This window comes from Pezoporus occidentalis, unplaced genomic scaffold, assembly GCF_034315485.1.
Source record: "Pezoporus occidentalis ecotype Australia unplaced genomic scaffold, CSIRO_AGI_Poc_V1 ctg432, whole genome shotgun sequence".
Classification (NCBI taxonomy): domain Eukaryota; kingdom Metazoa; phylum Chordata; class Aves; order Psittaciformes; family Psittacidae; genus Pezoporus; species Pezoporus occidentalis.
The window spans coordinates 71,936-84,320 of record NW_026915761.1 but is presented as its reverse complement, the minus strand read 5'-3'; the positions used below and the strand labels follow the sequence as shown (position 1 = coordinate 84,320).

Sequence of the window (12,385 nt, the reverse complement as noted above, 5' to 3'; positions counted from 1 at the left end):
TTAACCCCCATGCTCAATCCCTATGGATCCATAGGGGATGGAGGGGATCCCGTTTGCCCCCCATATCCCAATGAATCCCTATGGCATCCATGCGACCACCATTGCCCCCCATAAACCCCATATCCCACTGGCTCCATATGGGATGAATGGGACCCCCATTGCCCCCCATATCCCAATGAATCCCTATGGGATCCATGCGACCCCCATCACCCCCCATCCCCACTGGCTCCATATGGGATGAATGGGACCCACTTTACCCCCCATATCCCACTGAATCCCTATAGGATCCATGCGACCCCCATTGCCCCCCATCCCCATTCCCACTGGCTCTATATGGGATGAATGGGACCCCCTTTACCCCCCATATCCCAATGAATCCCTATGGGATCCATGCGACCCCCTTTGCCCCCCATATACCAATGAATCCCTATGGGATCCATGTGAACCCCATTGCCCCCTATAAACCCCATATCCCACTCAAACCCTATGGGATCCATGCGACCCCCATTGCCCCCCATAAACCCCATTCCCACTGGCTCCATATGGGATGAATGGGACCCCCTTTGCCCCCCATATCCCACTGAATCCCTATGGGATCCATGTGACCCCCATCACCCCATCCCCACTGGCTCAATATGGGATGAATGGGACCCCCTTTGCCCCCCATATCCCACTGAATCCCTATGGGATCCATGCGACCCCCATTGCCCCCCATAAACCCCATTCCCACTGGCTCCATATGGGATGAATGGGACCCCCTTTGCCCCCCATATCCCACTGAATCCCTATGGGATCCATGTGACCCCCATCACCCCATCCCCACTGGCTCAATATGGGATGAATGGGACCCCCTTTGCCCCCCATATCCCACTGAATCCCTATGGGATCCATGCGACCCCCATTGCCCCCCATATCCCACTGGCTCCATATGGGATGAATGCGACCCCCATTGCCCCCCATATCCCAATGAATCCCTATGGGATCCATGCGACCCCCATCACCCCCCATCCCCACTGGCTCCATAGGGGATGAATGGGACCCCCTTTGCCCCCCATATCCCACTGAATCCCTATGGGATCCATGTGACCCCCATCACCCCCCGTCCCCACTGGCTCCATATGGGATGAATGGGACCCCCTTTGCCCCCCATATCCCACTGAATCCATATGGGATCCATGCGACCCCCATTGCCCCCCATAAACCCCATTCCCACTGGCTCCATAGGGGATGAATGGGACCCCCTTTACCCCCCATATCCCACTGAATCCCTATGGGATCCATGCGACCCCCTTTGCCCTCCATATCCCAATGAATCCATATGGGATCCATGCGACCCCCATTACCCCCCATATCCCACTGGCTCCATATGGGATGAATGCGACCCCCATTGCCCCCCATATCCCAATGAATCCCTATGGGATCCATGTGACCCCCATTGCCCCGATCCCCATTCCCACGGGCTCCATAGGGGATGAATGGGACCCCCCTTTACACCCCATATCCCACTGAATCCCTATGGGATCCATGCGACCCCCATCACCCCCCGTCCCCACTGGCTCCATATGGGATGAATGGGACCCCCTTTCCCCCCATATCCCACTGAATCCCTATGGGATCCATGCGACCCCCATCACCCCCCATCCCCACTGGCTCCATATGGGATGGATGGGACCCACTTTGCCCCCCATATCCCACTGAATCCCTATTGGATCCATTCGCCCCCCATCGCCCCCCATCCCCATCGCCCCCCATCCCCATAGGGATACAGGAACCCCCCCCCCCCCCTTTTCCCCCCATAGCCCGGACAAAGCCGGGCGGCGCCGATCCCATTGCAAAGAGGCCCGAAAGGGGGGGGGGGGGGGGGGGTTGCTCCCCCCCCCCACCCCCATCAGGACCCCCCCTCCCCCCCCCATTTAAACCCCGCACCCACCAAAAGCGGCTCCGTTCCCGGCGATCCCAAGGTTCCGGATCCCGGTTTTCCCCCCCCCCCCCCCCTCCCCCTCCCCCTCCCCCCCCCCTTTTCCTGTCTATGGTGGGTACCACCCCCTCCCCCACCCCCCATCCCCCCCCCCATCCCCCCCCCCTTTATCCTTGCTCCATCCCCTTCCTGTGTGCTCCGCATCACGGAGCCGGCGTGCAACAGCCTCGCGTTATCCCCCCCCATATCCCATTATCCCGCCCCATAGCCCAATATCCCACCCCATAGCCCGCCCCATAGCCCCTTATCCCGCCCCATAGCCCCATTATCCCGCCCCATATCCCATTATCCCACTCCGTATCCCCTATTCCCGCCCCATAGCCCCGGTTTCCCGCCCCATATCCCCCGTTTCCCCCCGCAAATCCCATAGCCCGCCCCATATCCCCCCTATTCCCACCCCATATCCCCCTATTCCCGCCCCATATCCCCCCTATTCCCGCCCCATATCCCCCCTATTCCCGCCCCATTCATCCCATCGCTCCATCACCTCCGCATCCCGACGCCATCGGGACCAGGTAATGGGGCAGAGCAATGTGGGGCGGAGTGGGGGGGGGGGGGAATCCGTGCCCCATAGCGATGTCATGGGGGGGGGGGGGAGGGGGTCGAATTCCCACTTCCTTTCCCACCGGATCCAGCCGCGTTCTTTGCATCCCCCCCCCCCCCCCCAATCCCCCCTTTTCATAGGCCAGAGCCCCATAGCAGCCCCCCATAGCCCCATAGCAGCCCCCATAGCCCCATAGCCCCCCCCCCATAGCCCCGTAGGAGCCCCCCATAGCCCCATAGGAGCCCCATAGGAGCCCCCCCATAGGCCCATTGGACCCCCCAATAGTCCCCATAGGAGCCCCCCATAGCCCCATAGGACACCCCCATAGCCCCATAGGACACCCCCATAGCCCCATAGGGCCCCCCAATAGCCCCATAGGATCCCCCATAGCCCCATAGGGCCCCCCATAGCCCCATAGGACCCCCCATAGCCCCATAGGAACCCCCATATCCCCATAGGGCCCCCCATAGCCCCATAGGGCCCCCCATAACCCCATAGGGCCCCCCATAGCCCCATAGGACCCACCCATAGGCCCATAGGGCCCCCCCATAGCCCCATTGGACCCCCATATCCCCATAGGGCCCCCCCATAGCCCCATAGGAACCCCCCATAGCCCCATAGGGCCCCCCCATAGCCCCATAGGAGCCCCCCCTAGCCCCATTGGACCCCTATATAGCCTCATTGGACCTATAGGGGTCCATAACCCCTCAGACACCCCCCCCCCATAGCCCCATAGCCTCCATTGGACACCCCTAGACCCCCATTAGAACCCCCATAGCCCCATAGGACACCCCCATAGCCCCATAGGACACACCCATAGCCCCATTGGACCCCCCTGTAGCCCCATTGGACCCCCCATAGCCCCCATAGGACCCCCAATAGCCCCATTGGACCCCCCCATAGCCCCCATAGGACCCCCCTAGACCCCCATTGAACCCCCTTATACCCACATAGAACCCCCCCATAACCACAATGGATCCCCCCCATAGCCTCATTGGACACCCCAAATCCCCATTGGACCCAACTATATCCCCATTGGACCCCCCTAGACCCCCATTGAACTCCCTCATATCCCTATTGGACCCCTCTAGACCCCCATTGAACCCCCTTATACCCTCATTGGAAACCCCCATATCCCCATTGAACCCCCCTAGAACCCCATTGGACCCCCCCATTGAATCCCCCCATACCCCCCATTGGAACCCCCCATACCCCCATTGAACCCCCTTATACCCCATTGGACCCCTCCATCCCCCCCATTGGACCCCCCCATACCCCCATTGAACCCCCCATACCCCATTGAACCCCCCCATACCCCCCATTGGACCCCCCATACCCCCATTGAACCCCCCCATAGCCCCCCCATTGGACCCCCCCATACCCCCATTGAACCCCCCCATACCCCCATTGAACCCCCCCATACCCCCCATTGGACCCCCCCATACCCCCATTGAACACCCCAATCCCCCATTGGACCCCCCCAGAACCCCATTGGACCCCCCCATACCCCCATTGAACCCCCCCATACCCCCATTGGACCCCTCCATACCCCCATTGAACCCCCCCATATTGAACCCCCCCATACCCCCCATTGGACCCCCCATACCCCCATTGAACCCCCCATACCCCCATTGACCCCCCCCATACCCCCATTGAACCCCCCATACCCCCCATTGAACCCCCCCATTGACCCCCATTGACCCCCCCATTGATCCCCATTGAACCCCCCCATACCCCCCATTGGACCCCCCCACATCCCCATTGAATCCCCCCATACCCCCCTTGGACCCCCCATACCCCCATTGAACCCCCCCATACCCCCATTAGACCCCCCCCATACCCCCATTGAACCCTCCCATACCCCCATTGAACCCCCCCATCCCCCCCATTGGACCCCCCCACATCCCCATTGAACCCCCCCATACCCCCCATTGGACCCCCCCACATCCCCATTGAACCCCCCCATACCCCTATTGGACTCCCCTGTAGCCCCATTGAACCCCCCTAGACCCCCATTGAACCCCCTTATACCCCCCATTGGACCCCCCCCATGCACCCCAATCCCCCCCCACACACCCCCATTGCTTCCATTGCAGTGCTCGGTGACCCCCCCATCATTCCAGCCCCATTGCGGCCCCATAGCAAGCCCGGGACGAGCATTCCCATTGGGATAAGATGCAGGAGAGCTACGAGAGCGTCATCTCATTGGGTGAGCCCCACCCCCCCCCCTTTTCCCCCCCCTTTTCCCATGGAATTCCCCCCCATTCCCGTTGTTCATCCGTAGCGGAAGAGATCGCCATCAGTTGGCCAAGGATCACGGCCTTCGCCGAATCCCATCGCAGGAGGGGAGCGGCGGCCGGTGAGTCCCATTGGGAAGATCCCATTGGAATTCCATTGGGATCAAGGGCATGGGACGATGGGTTGGATGTAACCGCCAACCGATGGGGTTGGGTGGCCATTGGAAGATCCCATTGGAATTCCATTGGGATCAAGGGCATGGGATGATGGGTTGGATGCAACTGCCAACCAATGGGGTTGGGTGGCCATTGGGAAGATCCCATTGGAATTCCATTGGGATCAAAGGCATGGAACGATGGGTTGGATGCAATCGCCAACCAATGGGGTTGGGTGGCCATTGGAAGATCCCAATGGAATTCCATTGGGATCAAGGGCAGGGAATGATGGGTTGGATGCAACCGCCAACCAATAGGGTTGGGTGGCCATTGGAAGATCCCATTGGAATTCCATTGGGATCAAGGGCATTGGATGATGGGTTGGATGCAACCCCCAACCGATGGGGTTGGGTGGCCATTGGAAGATCCCAATGGGCTTCCATTCGGATCAAGGGCATGGGATGATGGGTTGGATGCAACCGCCAACCGATGGGGTTGGGTGGCCATTGGGAAGATCCCATTGGAATTCCATTGGGATCAAGGGCATGGAACGATGGGTTGGATGCAATCGCCAACCAATGGGGTTGGGTGGCCATTGGAAGATCCCAATGGCATTCCATTGGGATCAAGGGCAGGGAACGATGGGTTGGATGCAATCACCAAACGATGGGGTTGGGTGGCCATTGGGAAGATCCCATTGGAATCCCATTGGGATCAAGGGCATGGGATGATGGGTTGGATGCAACCGCCAACCTATGGGGTTGGGTGGCCATTGGAAGATCCCATTGGAATCCCATTGGGATCAAGGGCATGGGATGATGGGTTGGATGCAACCCCCAACCAATGGTGTTGGGTGGCCATTGGAAGATCCCAATGGGCTTCCATTGGGATCAAGGGCATGGGACGATGGGTTGGATGCAACCGCCAAGCGATGGGGTTGGGTGGCCATTGGAAGATCCCAATGGGCTTCCATTGGGATCAAAAGCATGGGATGATGGGTTGGATGCAAGTGCCAACCAATGGGGTTGGGTGGCCATTGGGAAGATCCCATTGGAATTCCATTGGGATCAAGGGCATGGGACGATGGGTTGCATGCAATCGCCAACCAATGGCGTTGGAATTCCATTGGGATCAAGGGCATGGGACGATGGGTTGGATGCAATCACCAAGCGATGGGGTTGGGTGGCCATTGGGAAGATCCCATTGGAATCCCATTGGGATCAAGGGCATGGGACGATGGGTTGGATGCAACCGCCAACCGATGGGTTTGGGTGGCCATTGGGAAGATCCCATTGGAATCCCATTGGGATCAAGGGCATGGGACGATGGGTTGGATGCAAGTGCCAACCAATGGGGTTGGGTGGCCATTGGAAGATCCCATTGGAATTCCATTGGGATCAAGAGCATTGGATGATGGGTTGGATGCAACCCCCAACCGATGGGGTTGGGTGGCCATTGGAAGATCCCAATGGAATTCCATTGGGATCAAGGGCAGGGAATGATGGGTTGGATGCAACCGCCAACCAATGGGGTTGGGTGGCCATTGGGAAGATCCCACTGGAATTCCATTGGGATCAAAGGCATGGGATGATGGGTTGGATGCAACCGCCAACCAATGGGGTTGGGTGGCCATTGGAAGATCCCATTGGAATTCCATTGGGATCAAAGGCATGGAATGATGGGTTGGATGCAACCGCCAACCAATGGGGTTGGGTGGCCATTGGGAAGATCCCAATGGGCTTCCATTGGGATCAAAAGCATGGGATGATGGGTTGGATGCAACCGGCAACCAATGGGGTTGGGTGGCCATTGGAACATCCCAATGGAATTCCATTGGGATCAAGGGCATTGGATGATGGGTTGGATTCAACTGCCAACCAATGGGGTTGGGTGGCCATTGGGAAGATCCCAATGGGCTTCCATTGGGATCAAAAGCATGGGATGATGGGTTGGATTCAACTGCCAACCAATGGGGTTGGGTGGCCATTGCAAGATCCCATTGGAATTCCATTGGGATCAAGGGCATGGGACGATGGGTTGGATACAACCGCCAACCAATGGCGTTGGAATTCCATTGGGATCAAGGGCATGGGATGATGGGTTGGATGCAACCGCCAACCGATGGGTTTGGGTGGCCATTGGGAAGATCCCATTGGAATCCCATTGGGATCAAGGGCATGGGACGATGGGTTGGATGCAAGTGCCAACCAATGGGGTTGGGTGGCCATTGGAAGATCCCATTGGAATTCCATTGGGATCAAGAGCATTGGATGATGGGTTGGATGCAACCCCCAACCGATGGGGTTGGGTGGCCATTGGAAGATCCCAATGGAATTCCATTGGGATCAAGGGCAGGGAATGATGGGTTGGATGCAACCGCCAACCAATGGGGTTGGGTGGCCATTGGGAAGATCCCACTGGAATTCCATTGGGATCAAAGGCATGGGATGATGGGTTGGATGCAACCGCCAACCAATGGGGTTGGGTGGCCGTTGGAAGATCCCATTGGAATTCCATTGGGATCAAGGGCATGGGATGATGGGTTGGATGCAACCGCCAACCAATGGGGTTGGGTGGCCATTGGGAAGATCCCAATGGGCTTCCATTGGGATCAAAAGCATGGGATGATGGGTTGGATGCAACCGGCAACCAATGGGGTTGGGTGGCCATTGGAACATCCCAATGGAATTCCATTGGGATCAAGGGCATTGGATGATGGGTTGGATTCAACTGCCAACCAATGGGGTTGGGTGGCCATTGGGAAGATCCCAATGGGCTTCCATTGGGATCAAAAGCATGGGATGATGGGTTGGATTCAACTGCCAACCAATGGGGTTGGGTGGCCATTGCAAGATCCCATTGGAATTCCATTGGGATCAAGGGCATGGGACGATGGGTTGGATACAACCGCCAACCAATGGCGTTGGAATTCCATTGGGATCAAGGGCATGGGATGATGGGTTGGATGCAACCGCCAACCAATGGGGTTGGGTGGCCATTGGAAGATCCCATTGGAATTCCATTGGGATCAATGGCATGGGACAATGGGTTGGATGCAACCGCCAAGCGATGGGGTTGGGTGGCCATTGGAAGATCCCATTGGAATTCCATTGGGATCAAGGGCAGGGAACGATGGGTTGGATGCAATCGCCAACCAATGGCGTTGGAATTCCATTGGGATCAAAGGCATGGGACGATGGGTTGGATGCAATCGCCAACCAATGGAGTTGGGTGGCCATTGGAAGATCCCAATGGGCTTCCATTGGGTAAAAGGCATGGAATGATTGGTTGAACCCAACCAGCATCACGGGAGCAACCAACCAATGGGGTTGGCTGCTGAGGCCACGTCTCCCCCCCCCTTCTCTCCCCCTATAGACGATTCCTTGTTGAGCGAGAACGACGACGAGGACCCTCCGCCGGGCGAGCTGGACAAGGCCGCTCCCCCTCCGTCCCCATCGCCCCATCCCAAAGGCCCCATTCCCAGCCCCACAAGTGGAGACCCCCCCCCCAAAGCCGACCCCCCGCCTCCGAAGCCCCCCAGGAAGCGTCCGGGAAGCCACCGGAGCTTCAAGAGGTTCCCATCGCGTTCCTTGGCGCCTTCCAACCGGTGCCAGGATTGCGGCAAAGCTTTGGCATTCCCGAAGCGCCCGCGGGCCTGTGCCGAAGGCGGGAAGTGCTTCCGGTTGCCATCGACCCTTCTCCCCCATCAACGGCGCCGCGTCGGTGGCGAGAAGAATTCCAAGTGTCCGGAGTGCGGGAAGAGCTTCCCGGCCCCTTCCGGCTTGGCCAAGCACCGCAAGCTCCACGTGGAAGAGAAACCGTACAAGTGCGGCGATTGCGGGAAGGGTTTCCATTGGAATTCCCACTTGGAACGGCACCGGCGCATCCATACGGGCGAGAAGCCCTATGGGTGCCCCGAATGCGGGAAGCGCTTCAGTTGGAGCTCCCACTTGGAGCGCCATCGCCGCATCCATGGCGCATCGGCGGCGGCGTGCGGGCGCTGCCGCGTCCCTTCGGACCCTTCCAAAGCCTTGGCCAAGCCCTCGCAATGCGGCCAATGCGGGAAGGCCTTCGCCAACGGCGCCGCTTTGGCCAAGCACCGGCGGGCCCACGGCGCCGAGAAACCCCCTAAGTGTGGGGAGGGAGGGAAGGCGACGGCGTCGACATCGACGCAGCCCCAACGGAGCCGCGGCGCCGGCAAAGCGTTCCGGTGCGGAGACTGCGGGAAGAGCTTCGCGTGGAGCTCCCACTTGGATCGGCACCGCCGCATCCATATGGGGGAGAAGCCCTACCGGTGTGGGGCGTGCGGGAAGAGCTTCTCCCAAGGGTCCCACTTGGAACGGCACCAACGGGTCCACGCCGTGGGGCAAGAGCCGGGTCGATGCGTCGAGTGCCGGCGCTCGTTGGGCCGATGCGAGGAGTGCGGGGAGGCGCGGCCCCATAAGTGCGGGAAGAGCCTCGCTTATGGGGCGGAGAGGGTGAAGCACCAAGGGACGCAGACGGGCGAGAAGCCCTACGCGTGTGGGGAGTGCGGGAAGAGCTTCGGGCAGAACTCGGCGCTGGTCAAGCACCGCCGCATGCACACGGGGGAGAAGCCCTACAAGTGTGGGGAGTGCGGGAAGAGCTTCGGCGTCCGCTCCAACCTCATCAAGCACCAACGGACCCACTTGGGCGAGAAGCCCTACAAGTGTGGGGACTGCGGGAAAGGCTTCATCCAGAAGTCGGATCTCACCAAGCACCGCCGCATGCACACGGGGGAGAAGCCCTACAAGTGTGGGGAGTGCGGGAAGTGCTTCAGCGTCTCCTCCAACCTCATCAAGCACCAACGCATCCACTTGGGCGAGAAGCCCTACCAGTGCTCCGAGTGCGGCAAGAGCTTCATCCAACGCTCCGAGCTCACCATCCACCAGCGCGTCCACACCGGCGAGAAGCCCTACAAGTGTGGGGCGTGCGGGAAGTGCTTCAGCCGCAGCTCCCACCTCAACCGCCACCAACGCACCCACAACGGGGACAAGGCCAAAGCCAACGCCGCCGACGCCGCCAACGCCGCCTTCTCCGGCCCCTTTGCGCCCGTCCCGGCGCTGCCGCCCTTCCCCGGCGCGGTGCCGGCCTTGGAGCTGCCCTGGGCCCTGCCCTTCCCTGCCCGCGCCTTCCCCCAGCCCTGCTTCCCCCCGCCTCCAGCCCCGGGGGCTCAGGCCTCGTCCCTCAGCAACTGAGCCCGGCCCCGGCGCCAGCCCCACGGCTCCGGGGGGGTGGGGGGGTGGGGGGGGGATGTGGGGCCAAGCAAGAGCCGGCGTTGGGATGGGCCCAGCCGGAGCTGGAGGGAGGCGCTTGAGGGGGCTGGGAGAGGATGGGGAAGGCGCCTTCGGGCTATGGGGCCAAGCTCACTCAGCACCCAACTGGGGTTGGCCAACGAGAGGCGTCATTGGGCTTGTTCCATTCACTCAACTGGGGTTGGCCAACAAGAGGCGTCATTGGGCATGTTCCACTCAAGACCCAACTGGGGTTGGCCAACAAGAGGCGTCATTGGGCATGTTCCACTCAAGACCCAACTGGGGTTGGCCAACGAGAGGTGTCATTGGGCTTGTTCCACTCAAGACCCAACTGGGGTTGACCAACGAGAGGTGTCATTGGGCTTGTTCCACTCAACGCACAACTGGGGTTGGCCAACGAGAGGCGTCATTGGGCTTGTTCCATTCAAGACCCAACTGGGGTTGGCCAACAAGAGGCGTCATTGGGCTTGTTCCATTCACTCAGCTGGGGTTGGCCAACGAGGTGTCATTGGGCTTGTTCCAATCAGCACCCAACTGGGGTTGGCCAACAAGAGGCGTCATTGGGCTTGTTCCATTCACTCAACTGGGGTTGGCCAACGAGAGGTGTCATTGGGCTTGTTCCATTCATTCAACTGGGGTTGGCCAACAAGAGGTGTCATTGGGCTTGTTCCAATCAGCACCCAACTGGGGTTGGCCAACAAGAGGTGTCATTGGGCTTGTTCCACTCAAGACCCAACTGGGGTTGGCCAACAAGAGGCATCGTTGGGCTTGTTCCACTCAAGACCCAACTGGGGTTGGCCAACAAGAGGAATCGTTGGGCTTGTTCCATAGCTGGGAACTCTGGGATTGGGAAGGTTTGGGTGGGATCTGGATTGATCCAAGCGGAACACGGTGCGATGGGAAAGGCTCTGTTGGGAATGGAGGAGGAAGAGGGAATAGTCCCCACCCCCCAAAAAAAAGAGGGAAAATGGCTATGGAAAAGGAAAGAGGAGGGAAAGAATGGGAAAAGGAAAGGATACAGGGAATGGGACCAAAATCGGTGCTGAATGTAGGGAAAGGGATGGATGGAGGATGATCGATGATGGATGATGATGATGGATGATGATTGATGGATCGATGATGGATGGATGATGGATGGATGATGATGGATGGATGATGGATGGATGATGGAGGATGGAGGATGGATGATGATGGATGGATGATGGATGTATGATAATGGATGATGGATGGATGATGAATGGATGATGGATGATGATGATGATGATGGATGATGGATGGATGGATGATGATGATGATGGATGATGGATGGATGGATGATGGGTGATGGATGGACGGATGATGGATGGATGGCTGGATGATGATGGATAATGGATGGACAATGGAGGATTGACGGCTGGACGATGGTGGATGGATAACGGCACCAATGGGGCACAAGGCCCCACCGAGACCCCAGAGACCCCAACGCCACCCCAAAGGATCACAAAGCTCTTCCCTGAAGGCACCTGAGGCGGGTTCCTTCTCTTCCCAAGTGGGATTCGGGCTGGAATTCCCAGCGCCGAGCTTCCGAAGCCGCCATTGGCCGTGTCCTTTGTCCATGGTCTTCTTCTCGTGTCTCATTGTATGGGGGTTGGGGGGGTTTGGGGGTGCGGGGGATGTGGGGCCGGAATTCCTCATCTTTTGTTTTCCATGAGTGGGAATAAAGTAGAACGTAGGAGCTCGGGATGAGGTCTTCTCCTTGGGATGGGGGTTTCCTCTTCCCATTGCTCCACATCCCAGATCCCAAGGGAGTCCCAAGTGGGGCTGGGAATGCTCCAATTGGGGCTCCTCAGGCTTCAAGGGGGGGGGGGTTGGATGGCTCGAGGGCAGGTCCAATGGGGTTCATCCCATCTCCAATGGGGTTCGTCCCATCTCCATTGGGGTTCAACCCATCTCCAATGGGGTTCATCCCATCTCCAGTGGGGTTCGTCCCATCTCCAATGGGGTTCGTCCCATCTCCATTGGGGTTCATCCCATCTCCAATGGGGTTCGTCCCATCTCCAATGGGGACATCTCCAATGGGGACATCTCCAATGGGGTTCATCCCATCTCCAATGGGGTTCAACCCATCTCTAATGGGGTTCATCCCATCTCCAATGGGGTTCATCCCATCTCCAATGGGATTCATGCCATCTCCAATGGGGACATCTCCAATGGGGAC

General features: G+C 58.9%; 1 protein-coding gene and 1 long non-coding RNA gene across 2 annotated transcripts; both read left to right on the top strand.

Moving 5' to 3' along the window:
- The first annotated feature begins 4,643 nt into the window (after positions 1-4,643).
- LOC134171973 (uncharacterized) lies at positions 4,644-8,376 on the top strand. Its single transcript, XR_009967794.1, has 3 exons — positions 4,644-4,731; positions 4,807-4,881; positions 8,291-8,376. It is a non-coding gene; the product is annotated as an uncharacterized LOC134171973 (long non-coding RNA).
- Positions 8,377-8,406: 30 nt separating this feature from the next.
- On the top strand, positions 8,407-10,162 carry LOC134171968 (zinc finger protein 345-like; the record flags this gene model as incomplete). The annotated part of the gene is made up of 1 exon (XM_062634643.1): positions 8,407-10,162. A coding segment is annotated over one exon (1,725 nt), but the record flags the coding sequence as incomplete, so codon positions are not given.
- Positions 10,163-12,385: the final 2,223 nt, after the last annotated feature.